Below are 19972 nucleotides of genomic sequence, written 5' to 3' on the forward strand. Positions count from 1 at the left end.
GGTGCGTGTTGGGGAGTGTAATTACAGGGTACGTGTTGGATGCATGAGTGTATGGGCTCACGTGTCAGCACGTATCCAAAACGTGGGGCTGTGTGTATGGCGTGTGTGTGGGTGTTCATACGTATGTGTGTATATGTGCGGTGGTTGAATGTGTCGGCGTAGGGGAACAGGTCCGGGGGGTGTCAGGAGTGAGGGCGGTGTGTCTTCACTATGGGGTGTGCGTGTGTGGAGGGCTTGTATGCATAAGTGTAGATGTTGGGCTCTGCGTATGTGTCAGAGCATGTACCAGGGCGTGCAGGTGTGTGCCCCGGCTGGTGTCCTGGTGTACCCCATGCTGCTGCCATCTCGGTGGTGCCAGCGTCAGTGTCATGCTGAGCATCGCTGCACGGTGGTGAAGCAGCATCTTGCCTGGCTGGTGCCGGTGACAACGTTGCACACAGCTGCCCTCCTGCTTATATCGGTTCATGAACACAGAGTGTGCGCTTGTTGCAGGGGAGAGTTACCCCCAATACCGACACCATGTGTGAACACCATAGTCCAATGCTGCCGTACTATATCAGAGTGGTGTCCGTGTGTGGAGACACCATCAGATGGCACTGGGAGACCATCTCCTGCTACAGGGGCATGGGATGAGAGCCATGCAGCGCCTTTGAAGTTTATTTCCGAGGTTTGGGGAGTGGTGACTGATGTGGTTCTTCTCCCAGAGCCTCCATAAGTGACAAGGGAAAGGAGTCAGGGGAAGGAAGAATGAGGGGTAAAGCATAAATCTTGTGAGTCATTGTCCACACATTCTGACTCATGCACGTGCTGGTGCCTGCATTTTGTTATCTTGAGCTGGAAAATAATCCGCGTACTCCTGTCACCTCATTTACTTCTCCGTTTCAGGAGGTGATGCTCCTCATGTGTCCCTGATAGTGTTCCTTTGCCTACAGGCTGACGCTTCATTTGTGGCTACCCTTGGGAAGAGCTCTTTAAAGCAAAGTAATGTTAGAGCCAATGAAAATTTTAACTCTTTTATTTGTTTCCTGCTCTCCTCAGGAACGCTGCTGTCAAGATGCCTACAACAGGAGTGTATAAAATGGGTGATGAAAGCAACTATGGAACTAACTGCTTCCCTGCCAGGAACATTTTACGTGCAAGTAAAGAAGGTGACACTTCTCTGAGTGCTGCTGGCGAAGTCGCCCTGCAGAATAATGTCGTGTCCATACGGGCAGGTCCACCCTGTTGTTGGGCCAGATAGAGGGTACATTCAGCTGTGGTTTCCTGTATCAACATCCCAGCTGATAACACAGATAACAGGTGATAACTGAACTTAGAATGGTGCCCAGAAGGTTTTAACATTGTTTAAAACTTCATTGAAATGAAGAGGGCAGTATGTCTAGGGTATCCATTAAATGAGGGCTCTAGCAGGCATCTCCACAGGATGGCAGGACGGAAGCTTCATGCAGACAGATAGCACAGCGTGGTTGTCCAGCAGCTATTCTGAGCTACAGCTTCTTTTTCTCTGTGCTTGGAGAGTCACATCTATGAAATGCTTAGAAATGGCAGAAATGTCTTCTAACATATGAGAAGTGGTGGAGAGGTCTGCTAGGCTGGTCAGGGTTCTGGAGCACAGGACATTCTAGGAGACGTTGAGGGTGCTGAGCTTTTTTTTTATTTATTTTTTATCTAGCCAAGAGGAGTCCAGGGGGAGATTGTGTCTTACAGCTACCTGAAGGACAACTACAAACTCCTAACAGTGGCAGATGGCTTAACTAAGCCAAAAATTTCACCTTGTGGGATTTAGGTTGGATGTTAGGAGAAACTTCTTCACTGGGAGGAGGTGCAGCTCTGGGCCAGGTTACCCTGGGAGGTGGTGGAATCACTAGACAAAGCCACAACTGACTGATCTAATGTTGCTGATGGTCCTACTTTGGGTGGGAGGTTGGACTGGAAACCTCCAGAAGTGTCTTCCAGGCCATGTTTCCATGTCTGCAACCTATGGCTCTATTACCATCTCTGAAGCAGCATGTTTCTCCTCTTCCATGGCTCTAGCTGTAGCTTTAATGTTCCTACCTTAAATTTATGGTCACTGAACATTTTATACTCCTGTATTTCTTCATATAGGAGATTTTAAAATGATGGATTTCGGTGTTGGGTTGAAACACCAGGTAGAGTGCAGTTAATTTGAGAGGGGCATGTTTGGAGGGTTGCGTGCTCACCATACCATCTCCTCTGCCTTGGTCCATCTTTGTGCCAGGGTCTGGGCGCTGGATGCTGGCACACAGAGCTACCCCAAGGACTTGGACTGAGAAGGGGACCACCAGGAAGACACCACAGCAGAGGAGAAAGCCCCCAGAGTCTGCCTCTGTGGAAGAAAATAATGAAGGCAATGTCTTAGATGAGCTATTTCTGGTGAGCGCATATTTCCTCCGTTATTGCGGGAGATCCTGCTAGTGGTCAGACTCTGTAGCTCCCTCTCCCTCCCCGTCTCCATGCCACATTCTCCCCTCTTCCCATGACTCAAGGCACCAGGTGCCCCCCTCACCGGAGGGCAGTTGAGGTCTGGTTTTGGGGCTCAGGTCCCAGGACATTACATACAGGATTGTTGTAGGACTAATCATTTGTGGTTTTGCATTTTTTTTTTTTCCCCTCCAGATGAAGCACCACCGTTTGAAGAACCCCTCAGACCTGTGTTCTGTGAACATAAGCAGCCAAAATCTGGTCTCTGTGAGTATCAGAGACTCAAGAACAACCAGGGAACTGCTTTAAAAGTTGAAAAATGTACCCCATCAGCATATGAGTGTCTAGAGATCAGAGAAAACACATGTTAAATGCAGGTATATTCCTTGCACAGGAAGGTGATCCAGCCAGCTGTGGACAGGCTTGGATGATTTCACCTCCAAACTTTTGGATCATGTCTTCATAACCAAATGAACTTGGTCTTTATCAGGCATAGCCCCTTCCCCACTTACATCCCCTCACAAAATGCTGTTCTTTGGGTTCAGGAACTTTTAGCTCAACTATGATAGGATTTTAGCTTCAGGTTGAGAAGTGACTTTTATTTGGCTTCATGACTAACTTGCGATGCAAAGAGAAAATGAGCTGAGGTGCTGGTAGGTTTTTAGTGTCTTTTTAGGGTTCCCTCCTGGTGCTTTGAAGTACAGATGTGCTAAATTGCAGGGTGACTACGTTTGCCGAGTCACGTGTATGTGTGAGAGAGAGCCCAGGATCCCTGTGACACGCAGGGGAGCAAGGTCAGCAGTGAGGATGCAGAGGGGGCTTTACTTTCAACTAGTCCAGGTCTTCTGAATGTTGGTCACTGAGGCAGCTGCGTGTTAAACGCATACTCAGAGGGGTGCTCTCCATAGTTGGAAAAATAAATGAAGACCTAATTATGGGAAATGCTATGATTTAGGCATTCTGAGAAAAGGAGAGATCCAGTTGTTTCAGATCAGTTTAGAGCTGGAGTGGAATGATTTTTTTCTGTATTTTTTCAGGCTAAAGAAGATGATTTTGAGAAATTTGATTGTCTTGCTTTTATAAATGCTGCTGAGAACCTGCTGACATTAGGTAAGGGATTGCATTACCAAAAAAATAGATGCTGCTTTTCAACCCAGGGAAGCTTATGCTTGTCTGAACAAAGGTCTAGAGCTTTACAAAGAGGTTTAAGATACACATAACAGCACTTTTATTTTGCAGAACTGCTTTCTTCCTGTTATTGAGCTGAAATCCTTGCACTAATTCCCTTTATACTAACGATAATTGTGTGCCACTGTGGTACCCTTTTCATTATTAGAAAACAAAGCTCTTCACAAAGAAAATCCCCATTTGGTATATAGAAGCACAGAATAATGAAACGACTTGTCCCAAAGGCTCAGAAGGTTAATGGTGGAGCTGAGAGGTGAATCCAAATCCAGTGTCATGGGCTCAGTTAATTTGAAGAAGAAAAAAGGAGATCCGTTTATAACTAGTAAATCATAGAAACTAAACGTGCCATCAGTGCCTTCAAGCAATAATCCAATTTGGGGTGGGAGCAAATGCATGAAAGCAAACCAGATGTCTAAGGAGTAGGCTGGTAGGTGTCATGTTTTGTAGGGACAAATGTCTAACTGAGCTGGCATTTTCTTTCAAACATGTCCACTGACAATACTAGTGCTGCTTGTTCTTGCTGATTTTGGTCCATTCCAGAGCAAGATAAGACATGGTTTTTTTTCTTTTACTGCTGTTCCTCACTCGCTGAAGCATTTTCCACCCTTGCAGAACCATTTCGGAAGTTTCCAGGACTGCGGGAACTGGAACTTTCCTTGAACGGACTAAGAAATCTGAAAATCACCGCTGGAGATTTCTTGCATTTGGAAGTAAGATGAGAGGGATCTGAGACCTTATTCATCTCCTCCCAACCATCACACTGAAGCCTACACATAGCATTGATGCGTGTCTCTGCAGTGTGAGTTCTCTGAAACTGCAGGGTCATTTTCTCTTCCTGCTTGCTTGTGACTCCAGGATGTCCTTTCCACTGTGCCCTTCAAGGACCTTCACATCTTGCTTCCTCCCGCAGAGCAATCCCTCACAGATCCCCATTGCTCAGCCCCTTGCCACAGGACTCCTTGTTTCCCACGTGATGGGCTACCCCCTTTGCTGTGGGATCCTCTCCCTGCAGTCTGCCAGTCATTTGTGTCATCCCTCACCTCCCTGATGCTGTGTGATCCCCTGCAGATTCCCACCCTCCTCCGCACTATGCTCTACCTCTCTAAGTCCCATCCTCTTCCTCTCTAAATAGGTGTCTGCAGTTTCTCCAACTTATGGGCTGCCTTTATAACACAGCAAAAGAGTTAGTTTGTTTTCTTCTTTAAAAAAGAGACAAAGTGGATCCTAAGAACAAGCAACTGTGCCTGGGATGATGTCTGTAGTTGTCCTCTCTGTTCAGCTTGGAGTGTGTCTCTACTACAGATAGCTCAGGCTCTGGCTTAGCTGTACTGACCTTATCTAGGCTTGCTCTCTTTGAAGAGGTGTCCTTGCTTGGATTTCTCTCTGTCACTGGACAGATGGTTTCTAATTGCTGCTGGATATAAAGCTTTGTCTTAAAAGGCTTCTTGCTTCTTGTCTCATGCAAAGAATTTTTGGTGGCTCAGCTATCAGCTCCGTATGCTCAGATCCTGGCCTCCCTCCTGCCTGCAGGCTTTGGAAGGTTCCCAAATCCATGAAGCTTTCCTGTGCTTCTCCCATGCACTGTTGGTAACCTGCTCAGGGTTTGACTCAGTTAACACGTGCCCAGGTGATGGGGAACCAAATTTCCAAGGCTCATGAGGCCAGGGTTGATCCTGTCTGTCCCTGTGTGCCTCCGTGTGAGCACCCCTGTCACTGGCATCAGCTATGAAAGGTGGGGATGGGACCCACCTAAATTCCCCTTCCTGTCATGCTCCTGTGCTTCATCCTTGACCAGTGTCCAGGATCTCATTTGCTGACAGCCTGGAGAAATCAGCCCTGGAACGCTGATTGGAAATTCATATTAAATTGCTTTCTAAAGTGCTGTAAGCTCCTCCTGGGGAAATGCAGCCTATTGTAGTACCCCAGCAAAACTATTAATGTTCATGTATCCTAGGAACCCTCATCCTTTCCCCCAGCAGGGTCTGCTCCCTGGCTTTCTCATGGCTGTTGTCCCGTGAGTCACACGTGTGAGTCGGGGACCAGCCCTGAGCACTTCTGCCAAGGTGCAGAGTCCCACCGCTGTAAGTGAAGTCCCTGCAAGTCAGAGATGCTCACAGCATCACTCTAGGGCGGGTGGTAGCATGACTGAAAGTCTCCTGTAAATATTTAATATCTAACTGAGGAAAGCCAACAGAGGAAAGCCAACAGAGATTGTTCTTTGCTCCAGGGGTTTGTTTCTTCTGTTTCCTTCAGGATCTGGATCTCTCCTACAATAACTTGTCCCCCCAGGACATTTGGACATTGGGAGATTTGTCCCAGCTCAAAGTCCTTCGCTTAACGGCCAACGGGCTTCGATCCCTGCCTCCGGACCTGGCAGGCTCGTGGGAGTAAGTGCACACAGCAAGCGATGCTTTGGTTTGGTGGGGAGCTGCCGGTGTGCGGGTGGGATGTGCCAGGTGGGCAGGCAGGGTGATGGAGCGGTGGAGCTGGCAAGGCAGTGGCGATGGTTTTATCAGCCCGGGCAGCAGAGCTCTTCCCGTGCAAACTGGAAGACCAAATAACCTGATGGTGGCAGGGAAGTGTTATCCCAGCTCAGTCCCAGATCACCTAGGGTATCTGCTGTCATCAGCAGCTAGAGAGGAACCTCTGGACAGTGATTCAGCAGCCCTGTCGGGTGGCCAAGCCACGTGATGGTGGCTATTTATTCGTCATTAATTAGACCCTTCACGTATAGCTTAGCCACAGTCGCCATGCCAAGGTATCTACCATTTGCCATTGTTGGAGATAAGATGCTGAGCTAGATGGTCATTTGGACTGATTCAATTTAGCTGCTTTGAGGTTGGATATCAGTTTTCTATTAAAAGAATGAAAACAGCCCCAGCTCAGTCTCCTGGTGGATATATCTTCCCCTGGTGACAGCAAATGATGTGTTTTTTAACCTGTCTTTGCTTAAGCCTGTTATTAATGAGCCTTTTCGTATCCGTAGCTCTGCCCATTTAAGGTTTCCATCTCTGGAGGTCTTGTTGCTGGATGACAATCGTCTGTCAGACCCGAGCGTCTTTGTGAGCCTGTCTCATCTCTGCAGGTAAGGAAGCACCTGGCAGCAGACGGCTCTGGCTTTTAGGGGCTGGCAGCTGCCTCCGTCAGCTGTTGCACAGTAGCAGGCTTAAAATGAAAAACAAAATCTTTGTGATTCACTTGGCTATGTCCCTGTTTAGTCTCTCTAGTATTGCAAATGGGACTGAACGGAAGCAAACAGCCTGCTGCAAAGCACAAGCTGGCCAAACCTGGCAGGTGGTTGGTAATTCAGTTCCTGCCCTGGGTGTTTGCTGATCTCCAGGTCTGATTTCAGAAATGGCAGTTGCTTTCTCCATTTTCCTTTCTTCAGCCCAGATTCATCCTTTATTTCAGTGCAGCAGCACTAGGAAAGGCTGCGGATCAGCTCCCTCTATTTAATGTGGGCTTTTGTGTTTCAGCCACAGAAGTCACCAGGAGTGGGGGCTGTTCACACGCCCCCCAAGTGGGCTGTGCTGGGTTTGGGGACAGTGCAGAGACCTTCTGATGTCCCTCAGGTGCCTCCCTCCAGCGCTGCAAACTGGAAGTGGGTATCTGGTCTGGCTTGTTGCCCTGGCTTTGCCAAGACATTCCTGGAGGAAGCTGCACGTTGTGCTCATTGTGAGAGAGGAGGGGGAGTGGGTGAAGTTTAGGCATGAGACTGCAGGGCTGGAGTGCAGAGATTTGGGTTTCTACTCTTCCCTAAGCTGTCTCATGGCCTTGGGCAAGTGTGTTGGTGATGTTGTACTTCCGTGGGAAGATGGAACATTTTTAGGGAATCCCAGTTAGGACTGCAGCTCATCAGAGCCCTGGGTGATTTAATGAACTGCCAGGATGTCTCTTTGTCTGTTAAATTCTCATCCAAAGGTGAACTTAGAGCTAGGTGACACTTGGGCTGGTGTGGGGGACCAAAGTCACGGGTTTCAGGGGCAGCGCTGCGCTGTGCCAAGAACTGAACCTGTGGTTGGGGTTTGGAGAGGAGGGGAAATGGGGCAGGGAGATGTGGGTGTCACAGATGCCTCCACACTGCTGCTGCGAAGCTCAGCGAGGAGGCAGGTCAAGGGCCAGGGCCCTGCCCTGTGGGCGCTAGGGTGAACAGATGGCCGGGTGGATACACAGATGGAAATAATGGAGTTTTTCACACATTTCCTCTTCCGTCCCCTACCTGCACCAAGCAGAGAGCCAGCAGTTCTTTCTCCACCCCGTGCTGGATGGTGACAGCTTCAGAGCAGAGTGCTACAAGTCCCTGAGCAGCCTCTGGCAGCGGCCCCGGCCACCGCAGCAGGAGGACATGGAGGTGCCAGCAGAGCTGGAAGAGAAGAAAGGACAGCTTGAGTATGTCGTGCTATGGAACAACAGGGACCCAGGTAGGACGGGTGAGCAGCGCCTGCCTCTCCCTGCCCATAACTGTGGGGCTCAGTTATGTCGGGTGAGGATCTGCTGAATGTTTATTAGTGAGTGAAGCAGCCTGACAAAATTAAAACAGTGAGGGAGGGATACATAGAACCATTTTAGACATCTCAGCTAACCTGTACGGTCCCTCTGTAATTATTGGGAGCTTACTGGACATGAATCGCCCCAAAGCAGACATCTCCCATGGTTCAGGCAGAAGTGCCCCTTTCTCTCTGTTGGACTTCTCCAGGGTAGCTTAGAATCATAGAAACATAGAATCGTCTAGGTTGGAAGGGACCTTTAAGATCATCAAGTCCAACCATCAACCTAACACTGCCAAGCCCACCACTAAACCATGTCCCTCAGCACCATGTCTACACGTCTTTTAAATACCTCCAGGGATGCTGACTCCATCATTCCACTGGGCAGCCTGTTCCAATGCTTAACAACCTTTTGTGTGAAGAAATTTGTCCTAATATCCAACCTAAACCTCCCCTGGCATAACTTGAGGCTGTTTCCTCTTGTCCTGTTGTCTCTTCCTTGGGAGAAGAGACTGTCACCCCTCCCCCCCTACTACCCTCTCCTTTCAGGGAGCTGTAGAGAGCGAGAAGGTCTCCCCTCAGCCTCCTTTTCTCCAGGCTGAACACCCCCAGTTCCCTCAGCCGCTCCTCATCAGATGTGTGCTCCAGACCCCTCACCAGCTCTGTTGCCCTTCTCTGGACATGCTCCAGCCCCTCAATGTCCTTCTTGTAGTGAGGGGCCCAAAACTGAACACAGTGCTCGAGGTGAGGCCTCACCAGTGTTTGCTCCAAAGGAGACATTGCGTGCTGGCTGGGAGGAAAACTGGCAAAAACAGGGAAAAAAATCAGGTTAGGAAGTAGATTACCGTGGATCCAGGACAGGCAGATGGCAGGAAGGTTGTGTGAGTAGGTAGCACATGCACAGGTCTGCATTCCTGGGGTAGGTCATCTCTCCCCTCTGGATGTCCTTACCCAAGTGTGATGCATACACCATGCTGGGCCTCACAATGTGATGGATCCAGAAACCGCCTGGTGTCTCCTGTGTGGACTGGACTGTGACAGCAGCTGCTGGTGGGGCTTCTCCAAGCACTTCTGTCCCCTGGCTCGCTGCAGCAGTCCCTTTTGTTAGGTATTTGTGGAGCAGGCAATGGTGCAACTTCTGGTCCTGGCCCAGTGGTAGCAGGATGATGTGGGAAACGCCTTGTGCTCAGGGCAAGACTCCAAACCAAAATCTACCTGCGGGAAGCTCCTGGCTGCCCTGAGACCAGTAGCAGGGTTTCTGCTGTATTCAGGGATGTGATCCTCACCCGAGCGATGGGGCTGCCAGCAAGCCTGCTACGGTGTCACTGATCCTCCTTCACCCTGGGCACGTCTTGCCGTGGAGCCAGATCCTGCCTGATGCTAACTTGTTTTTGCAGGGTAATTCTGGCCTTGCCATGGCTGGGTCTGGCTAGTGCTCAGCTTCAGGTGCTACATACAGAAACTCTCACTTGGCTTGTGTTTCATTTCAGAGGTCATTTTTAATTCTGGCTCTCAGGAACGCCCGCTGCCGGTAAGAATCATTGGCTGATGTGTAGTTTGGGGTGTGAGCTCCAAAACTTCCCTTCCCCAAACCTCTCAGTTGAGTTTCAATACGCCCGTGGGTATGGCTGAGACTCTGGGTGCCTGCAAGGCTTGCAGTGAGTATCGTCTCTCATCAGAGAGATCAGGAGCAAATTTTCCCATAACCAAGGCACACCTGAGCTTAAACTTGTATCACTTTCAAATAAAACCATTTGCTCATGAGTTTGCCCTCCCTTCCATGGGGAAGTGTGTTCTGCGGCTCAGGTGGGGACTGAGGCTCAGGAGCTGAGATCTTATTCATTCTTAGCCCTGTAATCTTTCTCCCCAGCTGTATTTACATGATGCTCTTCAGAATCAGGTGTTTGAAGCCAAAGACCCTGATTTTTATTAGAACTTCAGAGATGCTGAGCGCTCGCAGCATGTTCTAGCCTAACACACGTGTGCATACGCACACTCCCCAAGAGCACAGGCTCCTCCTGAGCCTATGCACATTTTCAGGGCTGGATGATGGAGCTTGGTGCATTTGACATGATTCTCTGCAGGTCTCCCACAGTAACGCAGAGGCCAAAGCAAGCTGCCACAAGACAACCTCCAAAGAGGGTCTGAACTAAAAAGCTCTTCAAATTATAGCTGTGTTTGGGCTCAGGAGGGTGGTATCCTGCCACTGGGTGTGTCTTCTGCCACCAGAGCCTCTGGAGCAGTGTCTCTACTCACCCTCTTCCTCCTCTCTTTAAGGTTAATCCCAGGGAAGGAGATCTGTCTGCCTCTAAGACTCTGCCAGCTCCCTCCATGCGCAGGGACGTTTGTGCCCCCTTTCCTGAGCTGAAGTGTCTCAGCCTGGCCTTCAACAAGGTGATTTGGGTCCTGTGGCTCCAGATAAGTGTAAAGATTCAGCTGCTTGAGCCCAGCCTTAGTTCCCTGGGAGACACCCTTGGTCTTTAGCTGCCACTGCAGAAGGGCACAGGTCTCCCAGGCTCCTGTGTCCATCTGCCAGCTCATGGGGATGTGTCAGATATCCAGGATCTCTTGGGTGAAACAGGACACCTATTCAGGCAGCTGACTTGCACCCAGCTTGTCTAAACCCCTGCATATTCAGGAATTTCATCAGAGAATGTATGAAGTATTGCCTTTCCCCTCGACTGATCCTTTGCTGGAGCTGCCCACTGGATGGTTATGTCTCATCAAGGACTTTGCTGGTTTAGTGCCAGGTTATACCTGTCTGCCGAGCCACAGTGTGCCCCAATGGACAAGTAACACAGAACAACATTTAAGCTCCTCTTCCTGGTGCTTTTGGCTCCTGCCCAGGCCTTAACTCACGCTGCTCCCCAGCCGAGTGAGCTGGCAGTGCTGACTTACCTCTGCTCAGTGAGGCACATCCCCCTGGGACGTGATGGGGCGGCTCTGCTCTCTTGCAAAGCGAGCTCTGCTGCCGTTCCCCATGTGTCATCACCCTGTTTTAGGTCACTGCCTTGTTAGTGAGGTGGTTTCTGGCTGTGGTGCCCTGGCCAGGCTGTGGTTTAGACTGCAGGGTGGAGAGGCAGGACTTTTTTCCTGCTCAGAAGAGCTGCAGCTGCTGCCCTGGGCTGCAGAAAAAAAGTCCTGCCTCTCTACCTTACAGCTCTTCTGAGTGTTAGAGGCATGAGTCCTCTGACTGCAGCAGCCAGGCGGGAAAGAGGAGCGCTGCTTCTGCCCTCAACCCTCGCAGGCAGCAGAGCTGCTGGGCATTGCTGGTTAAGGGATGCCATCTCCCTCCTCTTCCTTCCCACTGCATCTACCTGCCCCGTGCAAAGGTCCCCACGCATCTGAGGAACACATTTTGATGGGAGGGTTGGGATAAAATTCTACAGCCTCCAGCATGACTCGATGCTTAAAGTTAACAGTAAACTATCTTATCTTGCAGATCGCAGATGAGACAGCTCTCTTACCAGTGGCTTTCTTCCCGTGCCTGAAGGAGCTGATGTTTCACAACAACCCACTTACCACCACTCGGAGCGGTACAATATGAGCCTGGCTCCACAGGGGTACTCTGCTTTGTCCCTCCTTCACTGTTAGCTCTCTGGGACAGGGACAACGTGTCCTCTCAGTGTTCAGAAACTCCTGCCATGATGGCCCTGGCCCCCAAGGAGATGCATTAACCATTTCTGCTCTCTTAAGAGCAACGCAGATGAGCACTGCTCTTGCAAACACTGTTAACGCCCTGCTGCTGCTCCCAGCCTCATTGAAGTCCGTAACAGCCCATCCGTGACTGTGGCAGTGCAGTCTCAGGTTAAATTTTGCTCTCCAAATGGTGTTTATCCCACAAAGGGCTTGTCTGAAGCTGGTCCAGGTTTCCTCCTGCCAGCCGCTCTCTGAGCAGGGGGGATAAGCCCCAAAGGTGCCCATGAACTCGATAGGCAATGTTTGAAGGTAGCCAGAAGGATGCTGATGAAACGTTGCAATGGTGTTGCTCCCTGAACAAGCTATGTGTAGACTAGTAAATAAGAGAGGTCAGGACTGGTCCTCTGGCCTTGGTGGCACGTAGCCCAGTCTGCTGTGTGTCCTTAGGGATAAAGCATCTCCCTACAAAACAGGGTGGCTTCTACTCAGGTCCCTGGGTGGTGCCATGCTCTGAGCTGAGCCTGGGATTAGTTGGCACAGGCCAGAGTGTGCTGCCGGTGAAGGAGCGGGCCATGGGCTCTCTACTAGCTGCTCACAGCTCTGGTGAACCTTTGCTCTTCCAGGGCAGCTGCCTCTGCTGACCCAGCTGCTCCAGCACAGTCTGGGGATTAAACTTGTCCGACAGAAGAACCTAGCCGTGAAGAGGCAGCGCCTCTCTATCCCTCTCAAAGCCAACCGCAAGGTACGGAGGGATTTGCCTCCGGAGCTCAGGATTTCTCCTGCCTAAGGCAGGGATGAAACCCTTGCCGCAATACTCAGGGCAGGATTGCCCAGGAACTGATTGCTGGGGAGCATGGGAAGACCTGGTGGGACACATGGGATCCCAGCGGGGTTGGAAGGATGGAGGGAAGGGTGGGAAGGATCAGAGGTATTTTGCTCAAGATGAGGCTGGGAAGTCCAACCACCCCCTTAATTGCTGCCCCAAGCAGGATTTGTCACTGGGTTTTTGGGTTCAGTCCTGCCCATCAGCCATGAGTGAGGGATCCTATTATAGGACTGAAGATGCTGCCAGCGTGTCCCTGGAGCTGGGGCTGCCCTGGCACTCCCTGTCCCACAAGGATCAGCCTCCAGCTGCCGGACCTGACCCCACGCTGACACTCATGGCAGTGTGCATGGACATCCATTGCATTCCCCGCAGGTCACGTCACATCTCCCCAAAGTCACGAAGCGGCCATTGATGCTGGAAGCTCCCGCCAAGGCCTTTCTGTGGAAACAGCTCCCAGCGGTGGAGGAGGCTGCGAGAGATGCTGCATATCTGAGTCTGGCCCATCCGCTGCCCCCCATCAGCTCTGCAACCCCAGCCAGCAGCTGGCGGACGGCACTGGAGGAAGGGGAAGGCAACTCCAGGCCTCCTCCTGGCTCCGCTGAGGAGGACATTCCATCCTTCTTCATGACGCAGGTGAGGCCGGGCTGTGTAAGTGTTCAGGACTGCAGGGCTTGACCAGAAATGGTCCATAGATGAATCCTCGTTTCCTAAGTGAATGAACCGTGTAGACGTGCTGTGGGCACCAGTGGTTATAACCCTCCTTTGAGTGCAAGGGGTTTAAAGAAGGAAGCACTAGCAAGAAGCATAAATGCAACGTTGTGACCAAGAACAAGAATTGGTGGCCTGTTTCGTAGGGTGGCACAGGGCTGTGCTGGTTTAGTGGGTAGCCCCAACTGCAGGAGCTCATCATCCAGCATCGTCCCTGCAGCATCTGGTGGAAAACTCCCTCCTAGAGTTCATCAGGGCACCTTTTTGACTTGATTTCCCTGAGAATCTTGGGATTATCACGGAAAGAAACCAGTCTGCACTGGGATGGGGATGGACCCTCTCTCTCTTGTGACCAGTTCTGCTGAGCACAGATGGGATGAGGTGGTGGCATCAGTGCAACCAGGAGAGACCTCTGGCCACAGCAGGACATGCTCTGCCTGACTCCATCAGCTTGACTGTTAAAAAAGGGCTGCTGTGAACTCCCTTATTTTACTGCTTTGAGGTGGAGGATGAGTCCAGACCCCTGCTGAGACCTGCGGCAGAGGGCAGGCTGGAGAAGAGCAGTGAGCAGAGGCCAGAAGGAAGCTCCCAGGTGGTTCCAGAACAATACAAAGGCTATGAGGAGCTGCTTCGTGGAGACACAGACCCAGATTTGATGGAGCCAGTTGGTGAGTGAAGGTAGCAGAGGGCTCCTGCTTCGAAAAGCCTTGGCAAGTTGATGAGCACTATGGTCCGCTTTGACCAAGAAAGCAGCAGCAAAGTCTTTTGTTGTCCCATTTTCCCTCTGGTTCACAGCAATACAGAAGAACATGCAGCCGCTGTACTACATCCTGACCCCCTCCCTTGTTTACCAGGATGCCAAACCACGACTGGACATTGTGCAGAAGCCGTATGTCCCTCAGAAAAAGGTAAAGAGCCGAAGCTCTGAAGGGAGACCGGTTGTGTCTGTATCTGGATCAACCCATGTGTTTGGATGGATGCTGAGATCTGGAGTATGGGCTTGGCTTACCTCTGCTCAAGCCTTCTCCTTGCAGCATGGGAGGATGCCCAGCCCTCCTGCCCGAAAGACAAAATCAGAGGTCCTGGAAGGAATCCTGATGGCCATGAGAAACACCTCGACCATCACGGAAGTACCATTGGGTATGTTCCTGCATTCCCAGTCTCTCCCGTTGATGGCACTGCAGAGGCAGGGGCAGGATCCGAACGTAAAGGTGTCCTTGAGCTGTGTGGGCCCTGTGGTGCAGCCAAGCTAGGAATGAGGGTCCTTCCCTTTGCAGCAGCCTCCCCTCATGTCCCTGCGGAGAGGACAAGGGCTTCGCCCACTGAATGCCCTCAGCCCACCACGAGGTTGGACCCCGATGCTCTAGCTACTGGTTAAGAGAGGGGTAAATGCAACGCAGCCACTGCTGGGGTCCCTTGGATCCACAGCTGGATTAACTCCACCCCAAATCCAGCTGGTGGGAGAACAGCCTTGGAGTAAAAGTGGTTTTGCCCCCGAGATGAAACAGGGCTGGGGTCTCCAAGCGCTGACCATGTTTTATCTCCATCCCAGCCCCAATGCTGGTTCAATCCTGAACTGTTAGTACAAGCACCAGTACTCCCCGGTGCTTTTGCTTTTCCCTACGCTGACCAGGAAAGAGCAGAGGAAGAGAGACAAAAAATTAAGGCACTTTCTGCCACCTACAGTAAGAGCCACTGCCCAGACTTGAACCCAGCACATCTGTCTTCACTCTTGGGTTACTCAAGACCAGCGGTGCCTCTACTTTTGGGGCTCCCGTGTTTTGTGTGGGCACCAGGATAGAGCTGGATCCCAGCAGCCACCTTTGTGCCTCTGCCACAGTGACATGCCCTGTGCTGCAGGGACAGGAGAAAACTGGGGCTGCCGGTAGGCAGAAGCATGGGAGGGAAGCTGAAATACTGTAGCCAAGGACCCGTCCCATCGCTCTGCTCACACCCCTGGCCTTTTCCAGCATCTGTTTTGCAAAAGAGGAAATCCAACCCCAGAGCATACCGGGAGGCACGGAGGCTGATGGAGGAATTCCAGGAGGTGTTTGAGATCCTCCCTGCAACCCTTGGCAAGGAGATGGCCAAGCTGTCGGATGAGGCACACGTGGTAGAAGCCCTTCTCATGGAGGCAACATCTGAGCAGGGGAACCCTGAGCAGCTACAGCTGCCAGGGAAGACAGCGGCCAAGAAGATGCCCAAAGTTTAGTCCATAATATAGCCAGGGGTTGAATAAAGCATCCCACACTTTGGTTCTCTTGGATAAAATGTGTATTATTTTGTAACTTGTTTGGAGCCATTTTTCCCCTCCTGAGGTTGAAAAATCCAGTGCAGTGACAAGATTCATCTCAGGCTCTCAGGCAGCGACTTCCAGCCTGAAAGCACCGATACTGCCACAACGCTGCCATGGCAGCACATGAAAACCACCTCTGCTCCCTGTTGTGCTCTGCAGTTCCCGGAAAATAAGGTGTGTGCTCACCCATCCCTGCACAAAAGCTGACAGGTAAGAAAAACTGCTGCACCCTCTGGGCATTGCAGGGAGGTTTTGGCCAGCAGTGAAGAGGGCGGAGGGAGCTGTGACACCCCCCATCCCATGATGAGCCCAGCTCATGATGGGGCTCTGCCTGCACTGACCAACGGGTTGCACAAGGAGGGCTGGTGGGTGAGCAGCAACACCACTACCGTTGTGGCAAGCTAATAGGAGCTCCCCAGTGCTCTCGGCGCTCGCCTGCTGTCCCAGCATTGGTCTGTCCCGCAGCCAAGTGCTGGGGAAAATCCGTCTTGCGCCGGGGCAGCGCTGCCAGCGCTGCTCGTGGCAGCTCTCAGCACAGAGTCCCAGACTGCTGCAGGTACGTGCTCGACCAGCCAGACCTGAGTGTGCTCAGGGAGCAAAACTGGGCACAAAACAGTTATTAAAAACCCCAATCCATCACCTGGTCTGGCATCCATACGTGGCAGCTCTCAGCACAGAGCCCCAGCCTGCTGCAGGTACGTGCCCGACCAGCCAGACCTGAGTGTGCTCAGGGAGCAAAACTGTGCACAAAACAGTTATTAAAACCCCAAATCCATCCCCTGGTCTAGCATCCATAAAAACAGCTGCGTTAGTGCAACTGGAGGGGTTGGGACAAGCGATGGGGAGCGATGGGAGGATGCTCACTCCCCACTGGCTGCTTACCTACATGAAAAATATGTCATTATACTCACCTTCTCTGATTTTTTTTTTTTTTTTTTCCCTGCAAAACATTACTCAACAACCTCAGTCAGCCAGGGGCAACTGTAACCTGTTCAGGATAGGCAGCAGTAGGATCCTGCTTGTTTTCAAGCGCAGCAACTTCAGCAAAAACAAGTAGTTCACTGTCAGAACCTGGTTTTATTCTGTTTTAACCTCGGCCTTTGTCCTGCAGTTAAAGTCCTCCTTGCTGTTAAAATGTACAAGCTATTTGTACACAGTTGGCGCATTTCTGGTTTGTGACAATTTTTTCACAAGCAGGATTTACTCTGTTCCAAATAACAGAAGCCACAACATGACAGACGCCTGCATGTCATTTTACCCACACATTTTACACATGCAAGTCAACAGTCCTTCAGTAACTTCCATCGCTTTTTAAAACATTCAGATGAAGCCACGGTGGTTCAGCTGAGACCCAAAATGACCGCAAGTCTTTCACCACCCCGGTGCTCCGCTGGCAAGCTGAGGAGAACACGAAAGCACAAGGATTTAAAGCATTATCGGGAAAAAAAGTGTAGCAACATCTAGATTTGTTTTAAACAGTTTGACAGTAAATACCAAGGAAACCAGGCATACACAAACCCCCTTTGTAACCAGCTGAAGGTTTTTCTGTTTGCATAGTGAAGAGCTAATTCTAGAGCTGATGCTTCGCGGTGTTTTACAGACACGGGGAAGAGAAACGTTTGTGTCCAACGCATGCGACACGCAGGGATCATCCCAGCTTCCGTCCTGTAGTTCAAACCGGCGTCGCGTCCCAGTTCCACCCAGCTGCCATCCATGGGGACATCCCACGGGTCTCCATCACGGTGCCACGTGAGACCATTGCATCCAACGGTCGTTAGTTTTCATCTCCGGTCCCCCAATGGGTGAGAGGGGCCGGGTTTTCGTCAAACACTTCCCCCCACGCATGGGACAAACTCCTTGTCAGCCTCTCACTGGACAACTGGGAGACGGCACAGGGCTGTTGGAGGGTCCCGGCGGAGCCCTGGGGTCTGTCCTCGGAGCATTGCTAAAGGCTTGTTTTTAAAATCAGTGATAGTCTTTAAGGCTTCAACCTCCCCCTTTGCTTTCATTGAGAAAATACAAAGAAGCGCTTGTTCAAGCTACACTTCATGACTACTGTGCACTGCATGTACAATAGCATTTGAAGAAAAATACTGACAATATAGAACAACATTATACAATCATCTCGCATGATCCCTTCTTTTGGCACTTTTCCTTCATTTATCTGATCTCACTGACTCCAAACATGGACCTTTCCATACGGCTTTTCCTGGGCAGAGAGCTCTGGAGGGTCAGAAAGCAACTTTCCAGAGTTGGTGGCATCTTTGGCAGATAGGGTCCTTCTGTCGTCAAACCAACCCCAACCACTCTAGTGCTACCAGCACTGCAATCTCTTGACCTGTTTTTTTCTCGCAAGAGAAGGCAGCTTCACATTTTGGGAGGATGCTCGCCCGCCCGCGCTGACCCACAGCCGGCAAGGACTGCCTTCATCCCGCAGAGAAGGTGGCTGCAGAAAGGAGGAGGGTTAGAAATCACTTTCATGTAAGTGTAAATAAATACTTGGTTTCATCTTAGAGCCTCTGCAGATCTTGAGCTGCATCCACCGTTCAGCAAGAGGTATTTTACTTCTCAGCTGGCATTATTTGTGGCAAAGGTAGCGTCATACCTGACCTTTAAAGAGTAGAGGCTGGGAATTCCTGCTCTTTCAAGTGTAATTATATACAATTGTGCAAGCTTACACAAACTTACAGAGTGTTAAATTAATAAAACATTAATCCTAGCTTCACGTCGCCTCAAGTCATGAACCCGACACTGCCTTGGGTGGATTTCAGCCGCGGGCAGTCGCGCTACGGCTAGCTCAGGAAGAAGGCGAGAGGGTCTAGGTGAGCCGGCTGGAAAACGGCCCATGTTTTCCCTAGTCCTTAAGCAACGAGATGGAGAAGCGAACGTAGAAACGCAGCCAGCAGCTTCATCGGACCTCACAAGAAAAGATCGACCCCACCCTGATGCTTTACTGAACGCTGCTGTGACCGCAACCCTTCAGTGACATGATTGCGATGCCACGTCCAAAGGTCTCCTTCGATGCAGATGCAATGGACTGTGCGTGATGCTTCGGGAGCCGAGCAGTGCTGCCAGGGTGCGGGTTCTCTGTTTCGGGGGGAGCCGGCTGCAAAGCCGGGGGCGCGAAGGATCCCATTAAGCTTTTTTTGGCTGGGGACAAGCCCCAGCTCAGGCATTGCCTCCTGCACTTCCGCCCAGCTCGGATTTAGAAAGAGGAAATTAAGATACAAAACCCTAAATATTTATGTAATCTTTTAAAAAGAAGATATTTAAGACACTGGCCTGGTGCATTGGGCTGCAAAATCTATTTTAAGAGGGGAAAGAAAGGATACATTCAGCACGTAAATCTATTTTTTTTGGTGTGGTGTAGGCTTGCTCAGAGAGCGCCTGGCAGCCCGAGCCTGGATGAAACCCATGCAAGCGCCGTGATAAAGAAGGAAACTGTTTAGGGAAGTCTGATTTGGGCTCAAGGGATCAACCGCAGGGAAGGGGCGGGGAGAAGGGGTCCTGTAAAAATAATTAGAAATCTAAAGGCGCTTGGGAAGTGCACACTTTAGCTCAAAATGTTGGGGGAAAAAAATGGCATGAATTCTGAGTAAAAGCTGTGGGTTTCCCTCCTGAGCTTATTTCACTGTAAAGGGCAAATCCAGGCTGTCGCTACTTCTCTCTGCGTCACTCTTCTAGGTCCAGTCAAGGCTCTAATTACTTAATTTCCTTCTAATTCACAGCTGGCTACAGGAGCAGGATTCGGTTTGGGTCAAAGGCGCCTACTTCAATCAGCACCTAACGAGGCTGCGGCACGTGAGAGGGCACGGAAAGCCATCGCCCACGAGCCGCAGCGGGTAGGCAGAGCAGGCCAGGTCTGGCCGGCCCTCGGTATGATTTTAAACATCCAGTAGTTTGTGTGTTAAGGAGATACAGAGATAGATATATATATTACGGAATCATTGCTATAAGATTTCTCAAAATGAAAGTGTCAATCTGTTGAAATATAGTATTTAAAATATATAAATTTTATCCATTAAAATAGAAGATTTCTTTTTTTTTTTTAAAAAAAATCCAGTTCAATTAGGAAAAAGCGCCAGGGTCCTTGCAGTTACGCAAGTATGCCAGGAGAGAAAAAGAAAACCAGTTTGCGGGTTTTTTTTAACCATTTAAGATGGAGGAAGAAATTCAACTGTGTTTTAGATAGAGGAATTTGGACAACAACCGTTCTCTTAGATCAGTTCCATCTGTTTAAATGCATCAGCTGTCCTCCCTTCACGCCACGGGTCACTCTAAGTTTGCCCCAGCACCGTGCTTCAGTTATGTCTTGAAAATGCAACTCGTCATCTGGCACATGGGTCAGCAAGATCATTAACGCCGCAGCCTCCACCCTGGAGGTCA

The 19972-nt window shown here is 50.5% G+C and overlaps 1 protein-coding gene across 1 annotated transcript; it reads left to right on the forward strand.

Moving 5' to 3' along the window:
- The first annotated feature begins 280 nt into the window (after positions 1-280).
- Positions 281-15502, forward strand: XRRA1 (X-ray radiation resistance associated 1). Its single transcript, XM_009891015.1, has 18 exons — positions 281-348; positions 1039-1148; positions 2240-2394; positions 2638-2709; positions 3480-3552; positions 4243-4340; positions 5884-6017; positions 6617-6715; positions 7819-8060; positions 9608-9648; positions 10395-10511; positions 11560-11653; positions 12380-12498; positions 12955-13215; positions 13793-13958; positions 14086-14198; positions 14325-14430; positions 15261-15502. Exons 1-18 carry the CDS (start codon positions 281-283, stop codon positions 15500-15502), a joined length of 2310 nt encoding a protein of 769 aa, XP_009889317.1.
- Positions 15503-19972: the final 4470 nt, after the last annotated feature.

The sequence above is a fragment of the Charadrius vociferus genome, unplaced genomic scaffold (assembly GCF_000708025.1).
Source record: "Charadrius vociferus isolate BGI_N301 unplaced genomic scaffold, ASM70802v2 scaffold407, whole genome shotgun sequence".
Taxonomy (NCBI): Eukaryota; Metazoa; Chordata; class Aves; order Charadriiformes; family Charadriidae; genus Charadrius; species Charadrius vociferus.